Source organism: Rhagoletis zephyria, unplaced genomic scaffold (genome assembly GCF_001687245.7).
Source record: "Rhagoletis zephyria isolate East Lansing unplaced genomic scaffold, Rhagoletis_zephyria_1.1 Rzeph_scaffold_00966, whole genome shotgun sequence".
In the NCBI taxonomy this organism is placed as follows: domain Eukaryota; kingdom Metazoa; phylum Arthropoda; class Insecta; order Diptera; family Tephritidae; genus Rhagoletis; species Rhagoletis zephyria.
The window spans coordinates 143,456-167,310 of NW_016158050.1; the positions used below are offsets into that span (position 1 = coordinate 143,456).

A 23,855-nucleotide genomic window follows, 5' to 3' on the forward strand; every position below is an offset into this window, starting at 1 on the left:
AAAGTTCCTTAAAATTAAATGAAATTAAAAAAAATATTATTTTTTTAAACAATAACATCTAAAAAATAAATTAAAAAATAATGAAAATAAAAAAGTTTCTAAAATTAAACTGAATAAGAAATATATATTTTTCGTTTTAAAACCATAAAATCTAAAAATTAAATTGAAAAAAAAAATTAGTTAAAAAAAATTTTAAATAAGAAAGGAAAAAAATCTCCGCTGCTCGAGACTCGAACTGCCTTGTAAAGCTTACATATCAACTTATTTTTCAACAGGTGCATTGAGCTATGGGCAAATAATATAACTATGTATAACCAAATCATGTGTTGAGAGAAACATATTTAGTTGACGTAACTAAACTTAAACTATTTTCTCAGTGTCCATGAAAATATTTTATTTGCCTAAATAAATTAAATATTTGACATATTATAATATGGTAATCTTAAGAATGTATGTATTTGCCCATGCCACCCCAGTGGACGTTTAAGCTGCGCAAACTTAAATAAAATCCTACCGTAAAAATTAAGAAAAAATTCTGACTACACCCAGAAAAAAGTCAGCTAAATATATTTCTCTCAAAACATGATTTGGTAAATATAACCAAATAATGTAACTATAACCAAATCATGTGTTGAGGAAAACATATTTAGTTGACGTAACTAAACTCTTTTCTCAGTGTACAAAGTTAAATACCTAAACATATTAAATTAAGTATACTAGCCTAGTTTCGAGTTGTGTGCCAAGCAATATTTTAAAACATAACTAGAATTCTATCTAAATTCGCTTTAAAGATGAACAACTTTTTTTTGCCAAAACAAAGAAACAAAAATAACTAGATACTAACAACGAATAAAATAAAGAAGCTACTATGTAAGTGCTTTTTAAAGTCACACTCATACGCCATGTTGCGGCTGGCTCACTGCTTAAGCAATATTTAACACACGTTAATTTCATTAATACTCAACACCGTTAAAGTATATATTTATTACAAAACTTATTTTGCACTATTTACTAACAATAATTAAATGAAAACAAAATAATACTAAACTAAATTATTAAAATTTAAATAAATGTCGTTCAATTGTTTGTGTGAACTAAACAAATATTTGTTATTTGTGTCTCTGTTTATTTTCTTTTATTCGTCTACTTTATACTCTCTTCCCAAATTAACAAAACAAAAATTTTTAAATTTTTCGTACCCTTAATTTCGAAAACAACTATTCAAATATTTTACATCTTACTTTATAAATGTTTTTCGTTTTTATTTTAATATTTGGTTTGTACTTTTTTGGTGTTCCTATTTTCTTTGTTGGTGTTCTATATTTTTGTTATTTATGTTTGTAGGACGAGAAGAATCAACTTCTTATAACCAATCTTTGGCTTTCGTTGGTAAGTTTCAATTAAAAAAATATAAAAAAAATAAAAACTTTAAATAAGCACTTTAAATATTTATAATTATAAATATATAAAATATGTTCAATAAATAATCATTTTGTTCATTAAATAAACTCATGCAAATGAAGTGGCACAAAATTCGTAAAAATATGTAAAAATTAGTGGCTCAGCATTAGAAAATATTCTTGGCTAGTCAAACTTGGTTTAAAAGTTCTGGCAAGCTCGATTTTTTTCAAGTAAATTTTTTGCCACTTCAGCCTTCATAATTTACGCACACGGCATATTTCTACTTACACAGTCCGCTTTCCTCTGCTTCTTACTTACCTTCTTATGCAAATACTCGTAACTAGTATTGTTTATGTTTCACAAGCTCGCTTTTTTTCATAGAACTATTTTCAACTAATCAATCTTTACATATAAGTATATGTACATACATAAGTAGCTCTACAATAGTTTGAGTCCCGCACCCAAAACAATTTTTTAATTAGCATTCAAAGCCCTCTCGCTTCTAAGAATTTAATGCTATTCTTTTTCTGTGTACTTACATATATTTACTACACCTAACTTACCTTTAAAAACTTTCTGCCTACTTTTTCATTCATAAACCTTTACATATGTACATTAGAGTGGGCCCTTAAATAGCAACATCTAAAGTTTTTACGGGGCATAAAACCAAAAAACTTGGACATGAAATATTAGCCTTTACACTGCTTTAAGAACAAAGGAAGCCAGGCTTATAGGTCTAAAGTCTATCGCCGTTTTTTGTGCTATGGGATGAGCACTACTTTGATTTCAAGCAATGGTGCTAGATGTTTCTTTACTTGCTGTAACATGACCGATATTATACCCACCTGAGCCAGGATATTTAAAGTGAGAGAAACTATTCATGGCAAATATAATCTTTTTAGTGCTTGTAATTGATTCCAGTTCTCTATTAGTAGTGTTGCTACACACTGATTACAGCCTGTAAAATGGGATTAAACTAGCGTCTCTAAAGATTCATCCGTGGAGCTTGTCCATCCATTGTTCGTTCTTTTAATAGAGGATAAGCTGGTGTACTCTTTTGAGAGAATCTTGCTGAGCCTAGTTGAGTCTCTAACGCACATTCTCATTTTCAATCTCAAACAACAACAATTGTGAACAATTTATTTTTTTTATTTTAAATTTTATATGATTTTAAAATGCCTCTCAAATGTCAGAAAAAAAATCATGGCCGACGAATTAGAGAATGAATTTACCTTGTAATAGTTTTATCATCGTTGATATTAACTTATTTCTCCCAGTGTACCCAGCAGTAATCATATATTAGTTGCCTGTCGGAAACTCTCCAATTCTCACCGGTGATGCCAACGCTCTCACGCAGCAACGTTAGGTCCAACACCTTCAGGAAACCAAGTGGAATAGACGCCTACAAAATACATTCAAACAAAGCCATGTATTTTAATCAGGGCTGCAAACCTGTTTTGAACCGATCCGGTTTATCAACCGAACCGTTGCTGTTTTTAGGGTTTCGAATCGAAAAACGAACCGAACCATTTTTATTTTGAAATGCCAAAACCGAACCGAGAACCACCCCAAAAAACGGTGCGGTTCGGTTCAAAATCCACTTAAGCATTTTTCAAGTTTTGTAATTCACAACTTTCTCAAAAAATGCAACCTTATGGTAAAACTGCGAACATTTTTGAGTTTAATGGCATATCTGTGATTATAATTCGTCCATATAAAAAATGCTTGAAATGTTTTTATATGGAAGAAAATGCAAATCACTGCCAGCAGAAAAAATTCAAATCCGGGAAAAAATTGCCAAAAATCTACTTAAAAATTTGTTCTAGAAATTCTTATTAAAAATTTTGAAACTTAGATGAAACAAAGTGTGAAACTTGGATTTATTCAGTTTTAGTTGGACGAACCAGCAATTTCAGCAGCGAAAAGTTTCACACAATCGACTCTAGCAGACCAACAAGTCTGGAACATATCAAATTCGTTGTTGTTAATATTTACGCTATTGTTCTCTAGCTTCCATCCATTTGTTTTTTGAAACCATAGTAGCAATACATAGAACATTTTGCTTTTTTTCATTAATATAAGGAGAAAGGTTTTTTTTTTCTTTTCAAGGAACGTACTTATTAACAATTTTATTCAGCGGGCCCAATACATTTAGACCAGCCGATCTCCCACCTCGACGGGCCTGATCTTAAAGCTAACTCTTAGGAATTCCTAAATTAGCGGCTCATTACACACCAATTTTTTTATTGAGGTTTGACCATAACAGTTAGGTAAATAGCAAAGGAGCACCGTGCCTTATTTACAAATTAATTAAAACTTAGCTCACTAGCCACACACACAAATTTTAACTTGTAGTTGCATTTAGTACAATACGTTCGTCTAAATAATTTTGTAGTAGATACTACATAGCTATAGAGTACTTAAATATTTGCCTTTGAATACCAATGCCCTGCAGGGAAAAGCCAAACCAGTTAGAAAATATACTAGTTCATTAACTAGTATGTCCTACCAGTTCGACAATTTCGAATCTGCCTTTGAATTGCCAAAGCCAATAATAAAACGCAATTAATTGCTTTTCTTACAAGTGTAAGCTGTGGCGTCACGTGAAGACTACTGGTTCTGGTTCTGAAATCGTAGGTTCGAGACCGCTGGGGGGTGGTTAAGATTTTTAAAGGTAAATCAATGTAAGTAAAAATAATTTATTCAATTTATAAATAAATAACAAATTTGAAAATCTAATTGCATTGCAAAAAAAAACATACATATATGAGGAAATGCTTGTGCCATAAAAACAAAGAAATTAAACAAAAATATTTTTTTATTACGTTTAAAAATTACAATAAAACCCCCAAAAAAATAAGTTTAATTTAAAAAAACATTATGTAATTAAAAAAAATAAAAAATAAAAATTTCCTCCGCGTCAGGACTTGAACCTGAGACCTCACGCATACCACGCGACTGCTTTGCTCTGTCGGTCATTGTGGCTGTTGGAGCGCTGCGAGCAAAAAGGCATACTTATGCTAATCACGGGGATGAATTGGCAGACTAACTCATCAACTGGTATGATGCTACTAGTATTTATACTAGTAGATGCTGATGCATAGCCTGACAATTGACATCTCGTAGGACATCGCAATGTTAAAAATACCAGTCGCTAACATTGAAAAAGGATAGAACGTGAACTAGTTCAGCTGAAACGCAAACTGGTAGAATTCTAGTTCACAACTAGTAGATTTCCCTGCAGGGTGTATGTATGTAAAAAGCCATTACAGTTTTCATGTAACTTCCAGTTATTAACATAACCAGTCGAATATTGCCGTGTGTGCGAAATTACTAAAATAAAACGCTAAACAAAATCTCTTAAGTAGTATAAATATAAACGGTAGTACTGTAAATAATCAAATACATTCTAAGTCATTCAGATTTTTCGCTTTTTTCTCTCTTTTAATGCTGTTCGTTTCAAAACTTACTATTTAAACACTGTAGTTTGTTGTTTTTTTTTTTTTTTATGCTTCAAGTATTTTGTTTATAAAATATTTAGCTTTAGCATTTTCCAAAATATTTTCAGAAAATATTTATTTTAAATTTTCTAAGACTAAAAGATAATATATAGCTTTTAATGTATGTAGGTATTTTCATTTTACATACATACCTACATACCTATAGAAATTTTATTTGAATTTATTAGAAATGTATGCGTTTAAATTTCTGTTCAAACACGATATATTTACATACAATTACTACTTTATGGAACCTATAAAAAAAAAAATATAGCGGTGACGTTGGTAAATTACAAACATTATTTACACGTATGTACTTATATTCTTCATACATACTTCATTTAACGGTAAGTTTTCGAATCAAAGCATAAAAGTATAAAACAAAACAGCAAATAAAATAAAGATTAAAACTACCTAGCTGGCTTTCTTTTCACCTATTTGTTATCACTCACTTCCTTCTGATTAGAACCACATTCTAACGTCCATGTTAAAGCACAGATTCGCTGTCGTGCAGCTCTTGATCTGGTTTTGAACATATCCGCTGGCTACCTATCTTACTCTTAAAGTAAAAAAGTACTTAAAGTAAAAGTAAGAGCTAACTTTCTTCATCAAGGTAGCAATTTGGCAGTTTTGGATCCAAAGTAGCCTTCCTTGGCTGTGTTTTAGCTTAAGTTGGAAGAATGTGAATGAGTGTAACGATACGTACGTTAAAAGTTTTTATTAAATTTTTTCAACCAGATCTCTATAAAAGGAATTGTTACGTAAATCAGGAGTGTCTCTATTATCCAAGGGAATTTCCGTTTACTCCATTTCTGTCATCTAAAGTAATGGCACCAAAAACTATTATACCAGCTTCCACTGCTTTCCTGGATATTCGCATAAGACCTACGCTAAAACAATTTTCCAGAAACCAAGCTTAAGCTACTACCGCCCCAAAATGTTTAGCTTCCACAGCAAACCGAGCACAGTTCAAATAATGGCATGAGAATCATTAAAAAAAATACGCCACCTCTCCATCATAAATATGAGCTCACAACTATGCCACAGAGGTACCACCTTTACCAACATACTCTGCACCTTCGCCACACATGTCTATCCGCCAGCAGGCTTCCGTGTCAGTATCCGCAACGGCATCCTGCATTGTGTATGCGAAGCGTTTTGTACAATTCAAATTTTTTCCCCCACAACAATGTTGCATTAAAAGTATACTTGTTGCAGTACCAAGAGTTACAGCGTTCTGCGAGGAAAAAAATCGCGGAAATGCTTTGTTTTTATATTACTACTTTTTTTTAGCGGGAATGCACTACCCCTGGGAGCGCATGATAACAGCAAAGGTTGCAAGTGTTATGCGTAAAATAAAACAGTTGTTCCACATACGCGTACTCCTGTAGCCGCGCAACAATAAAACTTGTGGTATTACAGATTGTAGTAGTTGTTAGTGACATTCGCCTCCACGGCGAAAGTAATTAAATTATTTATTTAAATTGATATTAAAAGTGGTAGGTTAACAATGCAAAAACAAAACAAACATTGGAATGTGAATGCATTGGTATGCAAAAAAAAATGTCAAGGAAAACAATAAAAATTTTGTCAGCATTGCAATGCGCTGCTGGTCAACTGCATTTCAACAAAAAGTTATAGAAATGAAAACAAAACGCTTTTTTGTTAACCTTTCAGCTTTTTTTGGTGTTTTTAGCCTTTTCTCTTGAATAACTTAATTGCGCTTTTTTTTCAAGATGAAACTGTCAGCTATGCTATTTCCGGATTGTTTTGTTTATTGTTTTTTTTTTTTATCCGGGGCGTTTATAAATTTTTTCCGCGGCCGCTACTATCCCTTGCAATTATTTATAAATATTTTTACAGTGTAAAATAAGCCAAAAAATGCTATTTATTCTGTTATTCATTTACAATTTTAAAATGTCAGTTAAATTATTCGTACCGATCTCAGCAACATTTGACACAGTATTGTTATCTCAACTGCAATGGGTAACTTCTCAACCCATTCATAAGGAAACGAAAATTAAATTCAGGCCAGCTCGGAAGAGTTACTTACTTGCTATATCTGCATCGGCACAATTTCAAAATAGTTCAGCTGATCAAAGCTCCCTCTCGGATTTCACTAATCTTTGAGGGAAAGAGAACTAATACCGCCACCACTACATCATATGCAGCATATATATCCTAATACTTCACCTTTGCTGTGATCCAGTACAACGTCGTTCAGTATTACCACCTATAGGAGCGAAGACAGAATTCCCCCTTGGGGAGTGCCTCTATTCTATAATTCTGTTTCTGAGCATCGAACAATTGCTTCGACTGTAATGTTATCGAAAGCTCCATCTATGTCAAGGGACCACCAACGTGTACTGCTTCTAAAAGAGTGATTTTTCTTCAGTTGACCTGCCCTTAAGGTATGTATGTTGAGCTTTCAAAAGTTTGGATTTTCCCAGAAAACGCCTTATATGTATGTCTATTAGTATTTACGATAGCTTTCGCACGAAAGATGTAAGCTTATTGTTCTGGAGTCTTTAGCTTTTTTCGTGATTTCTTCATCCCAGTTTGGGAATAAAGATATCTTTGACTGAATTTTTCGTTCTGAATAGTTTCTATTTGTCTGGCACTATTTATAGCCGTGTTAAATCGTCGTTGGTTCATAGATAGGTACGTCTCAGCGGATTATATTCTTTCGTTCAACCAGTAGTTTCAGTTCTGTGTGTACATCCTCAGGTAGAAATTAGCTGCTCACCTCTTTTTTGATTAATTGTTGCATGGATTCGCAGGTAGGTAAAAATCAGTTAATATTATTTGTATGGTAGTTGCAGGGTTTCTGTTTTGTTTTGCGTTTTATTATTTTTCCGACGAACGTCTTTTGCTTGTATATCTCCATATTTTCTAATACGTTTAGGCGTTGTCCTTTGAACGAACCCCATTGGAAAAAGAAGCTTACAACAAAGAACTTAATACGATATACGCAATCGCGGAAAATAACGGATACAGAAAGGGCCTAGTAAACAAGATAAGAAGAGAAACAAAAAAGAAGAAATCAAATAAGAAGGAAAATAATGAAAAGGCTTGGGCAGTCTTGACTTATACGGGCAAAACGCCATATAAATATGGGTAAGGTATTCCAAAAGTATAACATTAATAGAGCATTTAGAACGAAGGACAATGTGGGGAGGATACTACGAAATAGTGCAAACGAGGAAGACCCACTAGACAAGCAAGGTGTATATAAGTTGACTTGCGAATGTCAACATAGTTACATAGGACAAACAGGGCGCAAGATAAAAACAAGATATCGTGAACATATAAGGGACTACAACAAAAAAAGGCTAAAACCTTCTACCACCCCTGAATCGAACTTCGCAAACCATATGGCAGAAAACCATTGCACGCCAATGAAAATAGGAAAGACAGCCAAAGTTCTCCATGTACAGCACAAAGGACAACGCCTATACGTATTAGAGAATATGGAGATATACAAACAAAAGACGTTCGTCGGAAAACTAATAGCAAATAAACACCGCATCTGATATATTATTCGAACCACTCCGGCTACTATACGCAAAACAAAACAGAAACCCTGCAACTACCATAAACAATGAAATGCAAGGTCCAAACAACAGAAACAAAGAGAAAGAAAATAACTGATTTTTACCTACCTGCGAATCCATGCAACAATTAATCAAAAAAGAGGTGAACAGCTAATTTCTACCTGAGGAAGTACACACAGAACTGAAACTACTGGTTGAACGAAAGAATATAATCCGCTGAGACGTGCCTAACTATGAACCAACGACGATTTAACACGGCTATAAATAGTGACAGACAAATACTATTCAGAATGAAAAATGACACTGAAGATGGCACAACGCCGAAACCGGTTTGTCTCCAAACCAAATTTGACAAGGGATGACGGAAAATCGTTCTACATTACATCACACTCCTACCCTGTCGGAAACACCCACAACGAAAATGAGAACAACTTTGACTCTTTTCCAGCTTTTCGGAATGTATGTCAAGCTGATATTGACCCTTCCAACCAAGATACCAAATGCTCCTGTAATTTCTTGAGAATTTTATTATGGAACTACTCCAGATAGTGTGTATAGCGTTAACGTCACATTCCATCAGAATTTGTTCCCTCTGATTTTGGGCAATGAGTTATTCCAGCACGTCGGGTGGGCGTGATTTCATGAGCCAGGTATGCCGATGCCAGGAAGATGTTTTGGTGCCCTTCCGTCTACTCTTTCAACACGGTCTGCTGAGCTGTAATTTGGACAAAGAAATGTACATATTGATACCTTTTTTGGTTAGGATGCACCTGTGTTAGCACTATAAAAGACGTTAGGTGTGCTGCTGTTAAGCCCCTCTCCGAGAAGGATTGACAGATTATCTCTCGCACATATTGAGTGCTGCAGATTAATCTGTACACAATCCAGCTGCGTAGGGAGCTACATCGGTGATGTTGACATCCTTCAGCAACTGGCTCGCACCGTCGATCTCCCCACGCGCACGTGGCCCCTGAGGGCGTCCTTAGCTGGACATAGCCTTAATTTAAGGTTAACGAATGCTTTGCTTATTTTAGCGAATCACCTAGCAAGAAAGACGAAAGAGGCTGTGTCCGCGTATCTGATAACACTGAATCCTCTTAAGGACCCAGAGGAACCAAATTCCGGATGGGGTTCCGCCGGGTTATCGATAACGCAGTCCACAACGAGGATCGGTGTTAACTTGTGCTGCTGAATAGATACCGGTGTCTTTGTCTTATCGTCAGTAATGACCATCAGTAAGCTGTCTTTGGTAACGTCAATAAAGCGGCGTTGCAGTGAGCTACGATCAGATGAAGTAGCCTGTTTAGGCTTCTTGGTCTCTCTGCCAGTACAGCTGTCGGTTGCGGAACGATTTATCTTTTGAGATCTGCTCTTTAGATTTGTCTGTTTTGAAGGATTGGGGTTTTTCGATTGCTTCTCTTTCAAAAGGCCCTTATATTTCTCAATCACCTGCTTGTAATATTCGTCCCCTTTACACTCAAATGAGCCTCCATTTTGTCAAACATGTAGACCGCTCTCTGGTAACCGCTTTTGCTGATTTGGTACAGGGACTTTTTAAGCTTCTTTTTCATCTCTGTTCCCACCGCCGTTGTACTGTGATTGGAACTGCCGGCATCTTTGGAGGAAGACGAAAGGTCTTGGTGGGTAGGGATGCCTGGTTTAGCATCCTTAGGTACAGCTTGTTGTGCTGAGTGCTATGGTTGGTTCTACGGGGAACAATTTTGATTGTCTCCTGGCGACGACGGGCCCGGATTCGGATAAAGAAGTGCCAAAGTCATTTGTCCAGTGTTCGTGGCAGTGTTCGCCATCAGGTTAGGCCCCGTTCGTGTTTGTGAGTTATGCTTGTTATTATTATCATTCATATTGTTTTTGGTCACACACATATACACAGAAAGGGTTCGTCACTCATCCGCAGAGCCGGCATACGTTGTGAAGGCACTTACAGCTCCCTTCTTCCCGGGTAGCTGTGCAATATATATGTTTTTTTAGCATTTTCCTCTTTTTAAGTTCCTTTTTCTATTTCCTTGGTTAGGTCAACATAGGCAGTTGTCAGTTTTGTTTGGATTGATTAACTTTGGCATCTGATATACGATGTTCTTTCTGTTTGGACACAGAGAACACTGCGAAAAATTTCACAGCCTGTCCAGGAAGTTCTTACTTCAGCCAGGAAATCTTTTTAGTCTAAAAGGTACGTGTTGATCAAATTTCTAACTGCTTGATATGAGGCAAACACCTAACAAACTATAACTTACAACCTCTGACTGGCTAAGGGCGGATATTCAGACAAAATATTATTCACTATCAAAAAAACAAAGAATTATAAAGTTATCCTTATGCAATTATAAAATGCATGTTATTTATTTGAAATTTGACTCTGTGTAAATCCTTTTTAGTTCATTACATTTCAGAGGAGGAAGCATCGAAAGCGTAAACCTTAAACCAGTCAGTATGAGACTTTAACCCACTAAACCTCCAACGCTCTATGTGCCGATCCCCCCGGTACCGCCGTCAGGTATTTCGTCGGTTACTGTCTAACCTCTACGTCCGTTAACTGTTCACATGTTACCACCCACTGTTTATGTTGATCTGCCTACCCATGTTTATTGTCTTACTAGGAGATTCATATCTAAGTCTAATATATTCCGGATGTAGCAATTTAATGCCACTTATTCGATTTTTAGAAGCTCAACCTCTTAATGCCGTAACTTCTCAAGAATTGGGCTTGTTGCGTCTAAACCGTGGCGACTGCTAATTTAGGTTACTTCGGAGGTATTTATCACATCGGTACATGCTCCCACGCTTGTTAGCATTATGGGTACCATGTTTTCTGGTGTTATGCTTTAAATCATTCCTGTCCACTGATGTCCTGGATCAAATAGTAGTCGACTGTGCCGTGTTGCCTGCCGAGCCAAGTGCCAATTTTTGGTATGAGGCAGTAAGTCCACCTGCCGATGTTCTATCCGGTCGTATCGAACACTGTGCTTCAGTGCAGGCTTTTTCTGCCGTTTTAACTGCGCTGTGTACTGTGCGTGTCTGGTCTCGGTTCGCATTTCTTGTTTCGTTAAATTCTTGAGCTATGAGATCGAGTGGACATAATCCCGCGATGATAAAATCTGAATCCTCGGCAACGGTTCTGAAAGCTGAGCATCAACCAATCTTCGGCAGCTTTTATGAATTTTTCCGCGATGGCTACAACGACGCCCACATCGTCCGCGAAGCCAATCAATGTTGCCGCTTTAGGTGTTGCTAGCCGTAGAATGCCGGCATACATAATGTTCCACATGGTAGGTCCAAGAAGATATCCCCGCACGGCACTCTATCAATGAGGTAGCTTGATATTATATTTTGACGGTACCTTAGCACATTCAGGCTTCGAAGTGTTTTTAATACTGCTTCCCAGCTCGTAGTGTTGAATGCGTTCTTAACGTCTAAAGTCACCACCAAACCGTACTTTTTAGCACAGCTTTCCTTCTATTGCCAAATATTTGCGGCTTATGTTCGACAGCTTTCTTAAGGGCAATATTTGGGATGCCGTCTGCTACTGGCGCTTTTTGTTTTAGGGCCCCGCCAGATAGAAATTCTTTACTGCGTCACAGGGATGCTTTTGACTGACAAGACGCACATAATATGGCGAGGCGGCACAATGAAAACGTTGCCGCACACAAAACGGCTCATTTTGATTGACCAAAAGACAGCTGGTTTGAATTCGTTCCATACATTGTTGTTTTGCCGCATTGGCGCCCATCAAAAGTTGAGAGTTGGGCAATTTTTATCAGTTGCAGCAATGCATGCGTTGTCAATGCGGCGTCTTCTATTCAAAATCACAGAGTTAACTTCGATGTCAGTCAAAAGCATCCCTGTGACGCAGAAAAGAATTTCTATCTGGCGAGGCCTTTAGCTGAGAGTTCGCATCCTGCGTTGAGTACTACGTCTATTGTTACCATGGAGATATCGCTATCAGAATCGCGTGTCGAATTTCTGCTGAATTTGGGCTGCTGAGGGAAGAGTTCCTTCGCGATTTCCGCCACAAAGTGCTTGGCTTGTTGGTTGGGTTGTTTTCATCAGATTATTTAGTACCAGTTTGTAGGCAAACCCCCAAGGGTTGCTGTCGATACCATCAAATAGATCTTTAAACATTATCTGTATGCTGCACCGGATAACAATTGTGTATATGTGCATACATATGTACATATGTACTCACTTAAATCTTTGTTCTTATTAGATCACACTATTGAAACATTGTCCAAGGCTACAGTTGTCACTTTGCCCGCAACATATCATTTTTTACACTGTCAGATTTTTACGCTGCGGTTTCAGTTTACAGCATAAATTGCATTAATTAATATTTTTTTCTTCGCCCCAGGTGGCAATGCAATGCCGTAATCCTGCTGTTGGCATTCAACGCTTCATTCAACCTTCAATTCATTTGCATATGTATGCGCCACCAGCCATTCGGTGCAGCGTATTTGACATTTTCGTATGACAAGCGGTTGACGTACACATCATTGGTTTCAATGTTATTATTACTTAAATTCTTAGGCATAATTGGTTGATTGTTGGTATTTTTTTGTTTTGTTTTTATATTTATTACATAAGGTTTTAACAACCAGCCAGGTTATACATGATGACAGCTGATTGATTACATGCAATTAAATTTAATATAAATTATTAGCATATAAAATCATAACTATTCATCAGCTGGCTTTATTTTTGTTAATTTATTCTTGGTAACCACGATTGAGAGAATACAAAGGTTGCGCCGATCTCGGACCGCTATTCCTCTCTTAACGAATTTGACAGAATCGTTGTTTGCATGACGTCACACTGGTGCAACTTGTTTACGTTTTCCTTGCAACATTTTTTCTTCTTCTTCCATTCTTGCTCACGTTTTGGCATTTCTCTCTCNTTTTTTTGTTAATTTATTCTTGGTAACTATATAAGTACTTATGTTTGTACACTGAGGGAAAAAAATATTAAAATCAAATAGAAACGTAATTGATCTTACTATAAACGTCAACGAAAGTACTGTATATTGGTAAATATTCAATTCAATTACGCGCATATTAAAATGACCGCGTTCNAAACCATCCGTGAAGTGAATAATCAAGACAAAAACTAAAAAAAAAATTGAATTTGCATGTTATGTTGCCTGCAGTGGAATTCAAACGCGACCATCTCTGGATATCAACAAATTGTGGCATGCATCTTTGCGCACTCAGCTACACCCAGGCATATAAATTCGCTTTCAAATGTTGAATATCCATCAACACCACAGCACGCGATTTGTACGGATAAACATGTATGTACTATGTATGGATGTGTGGTGTCACTGCTCTCAGAGCGGCGCTCTGCATGCTTGGGGTGCGTATGTACGCTTACATATACATACTCAGATGTGACCAGTCAAGTACGTGCATAATAAATTTTGTATGAAAATATTACTTTTAAATACGAACATTTTTAAACGATAATCAAATACAAAGTATTCATTTTTACTATGCATTATTTCCCTCAGTGTAGGTTAAAGTGGTGCATTGCACATACATATGTATACGCAGCAGCCCTTCACTTCATCAAATGAGGTCGCTATCCAAAATGTGAAGGCAGAAGCAATTAGTATGGCGCCGTAGGACAAGGCATGGGCAAAGTAACCATCGTAGGTATAGGCACAGGGTGCGTGATTAAAAGAACTACGAGGAGGATTCCGCACTTTTTTCGCATTACCGCCTGGACTAAAGCGCTGCCCACTGCGTATATCCTGTCGAATTCTGGGTTCACCACAAATCCTGTACGTTTGCAATTAACTAAGGAACATTACTGAGAATGCGCCCACGAGAACGCAATTAAATTTCTTCTCAGGTAGCCAAGCGGCTATTCAGGCACTCTCTTCTACCTGGGCTGGGTCTCAATTAGTGGATGACTGTAGGCGATAACTGACCTCGATTTCTGCTCAAAACGAAGTTGCTCCAATATGGAACCTGTGGTATGGGGATATTTACGGAAATCGAACTAAAATTACGCCCACTTTTCATATAACGGTAAATTTCAGAAATGCTTGAAACTTCAATATTTCGAAATTTAAGGACGCTAATTTACTCAAAATTTATACTAACAACAATTCGTTGTAAAGAAGTAACATTATTATGGAATTTTGGTAAATGGGCATGATACCGCCCACATACTTATAACTATAGCCGTCATCGATTCGCCAACAGTTAGCGAGTGGCGAAACGAACGAACTCAATGAGGTACACCCAAACTCGCTATCGTCCATCTTTGCTAGCTAACTTTGTTGTTGCTTTCACATGCAAAATTTTTCGTTAAACGACCGGAACTAAAACATAGCAAGCAGCGAGGTGGCGAATCGATGACGGCTTATATAAGTTTAACTCATTATGTCTAACTGAAGTTTTATCGAAATTTTTTAAAAAAGGGTAAAACCACCCCTGTTTACCATGTAGCGGTAGTTTTCGGAGGTGTGAAAAAAACATATTTAATACTTGCGCCGGGGTATTTAATATTCGGCTCCGCCGACATATATTTTTTTTCCTTGTTATTTTTAAAGCAATAAAACTAATAAATCAAAAAGAAATTGGATTGAAATAATAAAATAAAAAAATCCGCTGCCCTAGGATTCGAACTAAGATCTATCTTATGGGAACGCCTATGCTTTGCTCACTCGGCCATTGTGACTGTTTATCTACTCGAGCTAAATTATATACTATACAAGTGCTTTCTCTCAAAATAGTCAGCTTTTTACCAGGAATGGTGAATAAGATAGCTTTTTTCCAAGGCTTATGCTAGGATAACAAAAGTCTTTCGGACTATCTTATGAAAGATTTTTTACTATTTTAGTCAAAATTGTCCGCTTAAAATCATCAACCATGCTGTCCCTCGCATACACGTAAAGATGTTTTATCCATACAATAAACTACTCTGTTTTCCGCCTTAAGTATAGGCTGTTTAAAACTATAATTCATCACTATTTATATTCAACTCTTTCGATCCACCAAGCACGTGCACATTATTGCCGCCAAAAGATTCAATAATAATTCAAATTTATAAAACTTACTTAAAGGCTACTTTTTTCCCCCCGTTAACGTCAACATATTCTACCCTCATTAAAAATTATATACAAGCTGCCCTAACTGGCATTCTGCGATGCGAAGTATTGTTGGCATTGGTGAAAATTGCCCAGAATTGGCAGTTAAAATTTACGTGCCATGTTTTAAGTATTCTTTTGCAACATTTTCTTTTATTATAGGATCATTACATAAATTTCGTTGCATATGGCGCCACATGATATCGGTATTGGCAATCGCTGTTGAAAGATGTGCGTGCGCGCGGAAGAAAAGGGACGAAAAAAGAGAACAAAACTTTTAATTTGCGTTGTCTTTTTCATTTTTTTTTCGCTTGGCCTTGAAATTGCCAATTCAAAGCAAAATTTAAGCTTTAATTGATGCGAATAAGTTGAGCGAGCCGCGAGCAGCTCCAAAACATATGCAACAAAAAAGGTTGAAGGCGGTTGTGCCTAAAAAATTAATTAGAAATTAACGTGTAGATGTAAAAACTGGTTGGGAGCTTTTAAAGAAAAAAAACTTTTGTAACTCCATTACATAAGTTGTGTTAACTTTCAAGTTTTTTAATGACTTAGACACTCTTTTTTGGTAGAAATTTTCCTTGTAGTGTAGTTAAGCTATTCCGGTATGCACGCTTTTAGGTGCTCGAGTTTGCACCACAATCTTGAAAAATTGCAAAAAATTAACTTATTAAAATATGTAGGCCAACAGTTTGGAAAATAGCTTCCAAGACTTTCAAACTTTTTTACAATTCACTCAAGCAACAGCGCAGCCATATTTTTACTCACTTCATTCATTAACCGTTTAGAGTCAAGTTTTAGGCGCTGCTGCGGTCTTTGCAAATGAACCACAAAAATATGGCTCTAACGACAAAGCAAAACTTTCCGTAGCCGTTGACACTACTCTCTGTGCCTGCTTCGGCCTACAAATCACTCTTCGGCACTCTTGTTATACGCCTTAAAATATACAAGTTTGCAACTTTGTTCTGTCCCAGCTATAACCATAACAAAGCCATACATATTTCCTAAACGAAAACACATTTCCTGTTCATCTCCACTTCTCGTATTTCTTTTTTATACCAATTGCACGAAAAAAAATCCTTTCCTTATTTTTTGGCCGTTTGCCGCTTTGACGCTTCCAGTATTATGCTTTTTTGCTGTTTTTTATTTTAACTAAATATTTTTTCTTATTTTTTTTTTGAAATCGTTACAGCCTTTCCACTGCCACTTTGTAGTTACTACAACTTTTCCTTGTATATACATATTTAGTATACTATATTTGTATGCGTGTCTCAGTCCTTGTACAAACAACTTGTTTACAAGCCAAAAGCAAGACCGCAAATCACATACAATATACAAATAAACAAAGACACAAACACTTCTGCTGAAAGCAAGCTTACGAAATGCGCAAGAAACCACAGAAATACACAGTGTGAAATTCCTAAAACTATGCCACAAATTTTAATATGTGAGCTACATATGGTTGTGTAGTTGTAACGGGTTAAGGAACTGGATACGTGCGGTGAGCTGCAAGTTCTTGCTAGTTCTTGCAAGTTAGTTTGGCACGCTTCGTCAAGCCAAGGAGTAAGACATTTATTTTAATAATGGACAAAAGAAAATCAGTTTTAGATTAACTAAGCTACAATATTCAAGCTATATTGTGATGAGGTAATAATTTTGGCACTGATTATAGAGGTTTATTGAGTATTATATAGTCTGGGTTAAGCGGAAAATTCGACAAAAGCTAGTGTACAATTTTATTTAAAAAAATTTGTTAAGATAAACAAAAATTTTCTTTAAAAAACCCAGCCAAAAATTTTTCTTCTACATTAGGGAACACTTGTTAGCATTTTTTCGTATCCTTTTCTTCTAAAGCGGAAGCTCAGAGCTATGGCTTATAAACTTGTTTCCACACTAAATGTCGACTAAAGGCAAAGAGAAGCCCTTCAACTTTTACCGAATATTGGTGGCTCTAGAAAGAGAAAGTCTCGTTGTTGTAGCGGCTACACAACTCCGCTTAGATCGGCTTGTCCGTCTCCATCAATCGTTGTTGTCAAGCTCAACTAATGGGAGACCCAGGAAGTGTGCCACTCCAACTGAGTTGGTCCATTGGGAGAGGAGCGTTAGTTGAGTGGGGTTTAGTGGTCATGCAATGAGATGTCTCCGAGCCGTTTATGGCCAGTCGGTATCCTGTCGAGTCCAGAGTTTGCTTTATGAAACGTTAGTTCGTAGTGCTGCCTGCTGACGTGCCTTGGCGAGGGCTCCTCCGCAAGCAAGTGTCTGTTCGAGTACCCACGTCGATGGCACCCTACTGTCGAATTTAACTTCGAGGATTTTCGGGTTATTCACCGTCAGAATTGGTTTATTCTGGGAATCGACGTGAATACGCAGCTAGCTGAAGCATTTTTTATTATTGTGGTTCCTCTTAAGCTTTCTGGAAATTGAAATATGTATTGTACTTTACTATCAAAATATGGTCACCGTAATTAAATAAGTTGTACAATTAGCGAGAAATTTTTGTTAAGTATTTTAAACTTTTAATCCAATTTTTGGGTATTTTTAATTTTTATTTTCAAGAAACGCCTTGTAAAATTGGCAGTTAGAGAATTGAGATGCTCTAGAAGAAATTTTGGCAGAAAATTGTGTCGTTGACGGGTAAAATCTCTCGAATTTCTGGGTGGCGCTATTTTAAATTCATTTGGGCGTAATTTAAAAAACTAATATCTGAATCGACTTTAAGCATATTTCTGGTATTCAGAATAAAATTTTGCGATCAATTTTTTTATGAAACATTTAATCCTTTACCTACCTTACCATTATGGTTCTTTTCGACCTTAAGTTTGAAAAAAATCCATGTAAGTTCATTAAAAAGGGCACTTAGTACCTACGTAAGTAAACACACACATTCTCAAGCTATATGTATGTACATTGTACATACAAGCCATGCGTACATACTTTTTTAAGAGATAGCTATAAAGTCAGTTAACTTTTTAAACAAACATTTCATTTTAAAAACTACTGAAAACGAAATTATTATTCAACTTGTTTGCTATACTCGTAAAAACCAAAGCAAATTATGACAAGAGCACACATAAAATCCAACAAGAAATCAACATCAACATCACCGCTAACTAGTTTACTAAAAATAAACTTAAAAAAAAAAACCAATGTTGCCAGCTCAGTTGCACATTCAATTATGCTGCTGCTGTTCGCTGCTGGTACACTGGTACAGCAACTGACAACGTAATTAAAAATGTATAAAGTCGTAGTTGTAGATAGATTATTTGAAAAATTATATTTCTTTGCTTCGCTTTATTTTACTTCTCTTTTGCGGGAAATTGTATTGCTTTACCGCTAAATGTGTGCTATAAACCTTAAGTTTATATTGCAACACATGCGCTGCGGTTTCGTTTATGAGTTCAATTAACTAAAAAAAAAATGTTGAAGATTTTATAAAATTTTTTGTTTTTGCATTTACAGAATTTAAAAAATAGTAATCAAAAACTAGAATAATAATAAAATTAACTATTATTTAAAGTTAAATAAACCTCTCTAATAACGATTTTTTTTAAGATTTTACTAATCAACTATAAATTTTCTGAGCACATTTTTATTGGAATCTATTTATCTATTTTTTCAATGTAATAGATACAAATACTCATATTCTAATAATCTACTTGACTTTACATGTATTTTTTCTAGTTTAGATTTTCAATTTACTATCATATGCTGTTGTAAAACAAAAAAAATGTTTTCTTTATGCAAAGCTTCTTTGGCTAACTTATCTTTTCAATTTAAACACAATAACTTAAACAATCGTTCGCATGGTAATTTTTTAAAGTTAAAAGTATTTTATTTTTACTTTTTACAATTTTTATACAAATATTTTTCATGTTACATGAAAAGAAAACTATATACATATGTTAATTAACAACGTTTCAAACTATTCACCAAATTTCAACAAAATATCCTAAAATTTCAATTTAATCTGAGTTCGGAGAAAACTTTTTCTGACTGCCAGTCTTTTGCCTTTTTTTCTATAACAAGTGAAATTTATAAAAATTGGCATTAATTTTTTTGGAATGTTTTTATGAGCGGTCGTTCTCATTTTCTTCCATTATAAAGATAAGTCGGTAATAGTTTGGAGTGATCCCGCACAAAGTGGTTCTTAAAAAGTCGTGGAACTTATCCCGAAAGCATCTGTATTTTGTCCCAAAATGATGCCAAACTAATCCAGAAGTAGTCCTGAAACAGCCGCGAACTATCCCTAAATGGTCCTGAAATAGGGCTGATCCAGTCCGGAAATGGGCCTGAGCTGACCCCGAAACGAATTCAAACTAGCCCCGAAATATACTTTAAATAGTCCTAAACTAGTCTCAAAAGCTTTGAAAAGGGCCTGAAATAATCGTGAACAGGTCCCGAAAAATAACTCGAACTAGTCCCCAAATAAATTTTAAGTTGGCCTGAACTAGTCTCAAATGCACTGAACTATTCCAGAAACTGTCTCGAAATAGCTCCGAAATGGTCTGAAATAGTCCTAACCAGGTCCCGAAATGGCCCTGGTATACCACTGAACTACTCCACAGTTATTCATTTGTCTACGCAAGAAGCAGTTACAGATGTTCTGCTGGGTTGCACCAGAAGCAGTTACAAATTTTCTGCTGGGTTAAGGCAAATTATATCCATATCGAGAGCGAAGATGTTTAGATATCAAACTTTATTACAAGTTAACTCAAATTTGAGGCTATAAAACTGCATACGCTTAAATTTTCTAAAAATTCAGATTAAAAAGTTTGAAATTTTGATGAAATTTTTGGGGATTTTTGAATTCTTTTTAATTTTCAATAATGTTTGAAATTTTGATTTATATGGTCATGGTCACAGTGGTCATAACTTACTAGTATTTTAATTATTATTTTTTTTTTTTTCTATTTTAGACTCCTGGCTTCTTTGGCAACCTTTACAATGTATACACATATTCCTTATTCCCTCCTTGACTCCACTCAGCAATGTATTCTGTAAACTAACCATGCTCAGCACAAACTAACGTTTTAATGTTGAGTGAATCGTAATTTTTCGTATTTAGCCAAGTCAAAATATTTTTTTTTTATTATTATTAAGCTATTTTGTTACTTATTGCAAGCAAAATTATTTAATATTTTTGTTTTATCGTACATCTTGCATACTTTTAGGCATGTCTAACTTACTTTTGTTCTTGCATGAAGCAATAAGTGTTACTAACAGCCGTATTCCAACACAATACAAAATTCAACTCATCTCTGTTGGGATAATAACTGAGCCTAAAAATATGCCATAACAACTGTGCTAAAAAAAATTAAAACTGCATATATCAAAAGAATCTACCCATTTTTTCTCACAGCTCCATTCGTATGTCGATGACAATTCTCATTTTTCGGCACAGTTTTAGGCGCAGCATTCAGAAAATTGATGAGTTTTGGCATAGGCTTGAAGCTAGGGCTGTCAGGCGCTTCAAATTTAATTCATTGGGCATAGTTTTGAACGCAATAGTTATCACAACTGTAATGAGATTAATTCTGTATTGCTTTGGAATAGGGCTGTAAATTCTATTTAAAAAAAAAAATAAAAATTTTAACGCCTATTATTAAAACTTTTTTCTTACTTTTTGCTTGTATGCGCTGATCCTATTATTTTTTTTAATTTCAAAACAAAACTGCAAAATAATCATTTCGTGAGTCGTATACAATTTTTCTATCTGTAAAAGACTTTTTAACAATTTTGTACAAATTTTTGTCTGCCGCATTTCGACTGACTTTTGTAAAAATTTCTTTACATTTCCTTTAATTTTTTAATGACTATTATTCAGAATTTATTTTCGCTAAATAACAGTCATATCGATATATATATTTTCATATGCTAGATGGTCACAATTTCAATTTTTACATATTTATTAGTAATTACCTCCATATATATATACATATATCTAAGTAGTAGTAAAATTTATTATACAGCGCATAAATCAGAATTTAGTTTTACGTATTTTTATTTATAAGACTACAAATTCATAAAAGTAGTATATATCAGTAATAATAACTAGAAATTATTCCGTATATTTTATATGGCATAAGATTTCTTTTAAAATGTTTTCAAAACTAAATCTAAAATTTAAAGCAATTCAAATCAGCATTTCCTTTGTTTCTCAATTCGATAGGGCTACACAAGCCACCCGATGTAGCTCTAAGCTGTAGGAAGATTTACGTAATTTATATTCCTAAGACGGGGTAACATCGTCAAGCTTCTGTTAAAAATTGTGGATCAATAATCCGAATGTCTTTTAAAATCTCCACCTAAGAGGGGAGTCACGGAGGCCGCTCTTCATAAAAGTATTTGCAGGATGGAGCGCTCGCTTCACCGCAAACAGTTTGGGTATCGATTCCCTCCAGGAAGCACTTACATAAGAGGGCTGTATCGCTGCATCCGGTCGTAAATTGTATTTATTTTTAGGGGCAGAGTAATTCATGCCGCATTAGGTTCCCACGGCAAGTCCGTATATCCAGTGAAGGGTCCCCAGCAAGGAGGAGTGCTTTCATCGTTACTATGGTTACTATGGTTTGTGGTCTTAAACAAACGGAAAGCAAACCGAGACTCTCAGAGAATTGAGGCTGCGGTTTAGCGAAACTCGTATCTGATCAATTTCCTTCGGTTTTAAGCAAAATTATGGAGGATACTCTAAAAAAGTAAGTTCGTTTAAAGTGAATCCGAAGAAAACCAAAAGAATGCTAGAAGACAGATGGGTATGGATTGAAGTCAAAAATTTGACACTGGATGTACGCAGCTCTGTTATAATAGTCAGATTTAGGTAAGGANCGCCTCTTTGATGGCAAACACCTCTGCTGGAAAAACACTGGCCGAATCGGGTAATCGAATAGACTCTTCGATTTGGAGGTCGGTTTAAAAAATTCCCACCCCTATGCCACAATTCTTTTTTTGGGCCGACCGTTAAAATAAATACTTCGAAGCGTTCAGTAAAAATAGGCTCATTCCAAATTCTTTCTCGGTTGAAACATCGTGCCGAAGTTTTTCTTGAAGAGAAGCGGACCACAGCAATTCTTACAGGAATACATGCCGTTTTTAGGTGGCCATAATCTTTCCTACTACTCATTGCAAGGTATTGAAGCATTTACTTCTAGATTTCTAAATTAAACATAGATCAACAAAGATTTGTAACCGAATTAAGGGTTGTAAATCCAGAGTCGTCTTAGTAGATAAATTTTTTGACTAATTGATGTCATTTATCTAAACCTTTAATCAGTATGTGATTTTAATCTTAAATAAATAGAGAAAAAATAAGGCAACTTATTTAAGCTTTTAGCGTTATTTTTCTCTTTAAATCGAAAACAGGTTTATAAAAGCAATTTAACAAGAAATCTTATAGCGCCTAGTAAGCTACATACTTATTTATATGAAGTAGGATTTTTATTTTATTTATAAAGTTTTTACAATAGTTTATTATGAAAATATTTTAATTACCATATTTTACTAACCGCAAATTCTTTCCTCTCATCTTGTCAAACACAAAACCAAAAATATGCGCATGAACTCATAATGAAAACACGAAAAGGAATGGAATGACTATAATCTACGATGGAATGAAACTGAATATGGAGGCGTGAAAGATCTGCGGATAACACCGAATAAGCTGTGGAAGCCGGATGTGCTGATGTACAACAGGTGAGTTGAAGGGGGGATAATAGGAACAGAAAATTACAATTAACACAATCCACTGTTAGGTGAAAAAGAAAGGTGAATAGAGAATAAGAAAAAGAATAAGAAGATAAGGAAGCTAAACAAATTAAAAGTACAATAGCAGAAAGCTCTGTGCAAAATTAAAATAAATAAATAAAAAAATCCGCACAGAAAAAATTAGTTACAAAAAAATACAAGTACAATAATTAGCTAGTAAAAAAGGAAGAAAAACCGGAAAGCAGTTAGCATAGGAAACTTACGCCAAAATGTCATTCGAACACAAACACAACCACAAATTAAAACACACTAGCCTAACGGTTAACATTTAAACTTTAAGGGGGTTGTCTAACAAATTAATAACTATGTACTTATTTACTTACTGCAATAAAAACCAACCGCCTATCATTTGCTTAGCGCAAAAATTGTACATATAAAAAATATGCATTTATCTATGTCTATGTATAACATTTCAAAAAAATAACATCTGTAACTAAAAATTTTTATTCGGAGTATAATTTAGGAAATTTTAGGCAAAAAAAGAACAGTTTTTGCCACAAAAGGTAAGCTCTTATTTGCATATATGTGCGCAGCGCTTTT

The 23,855-nt window shown here is 35.3% G+C and overlaps 1 protein-coding gene across 1 annotated transcript in view; it reads left to right on the forward strand.

The window, feature by feature from the left end:
• The window catches only part of LOC108362238 (neuronal acetylcholine receptor subunit alpha-7-like), a 120,891-nt gene extending 97,644 nt beyond the window's left edge, over nt 1–23,247 (forward strand). The window contains exons 3-4 of the mRNA XM_017615141.1: nt 1,345–1,389; nt 23,134–23,247. Coding sequence (XP_017470630.1) covers nt 1,345–1,389; nt 23,134–23,247 — 159 coding nt within the window. The remainder of the gene's footprint in view (nt 1–1,344; nt 1,390–23,133) is intronic.
• Nucleotides 23,248–23,855: the final 608 nt, after the last annotated feature.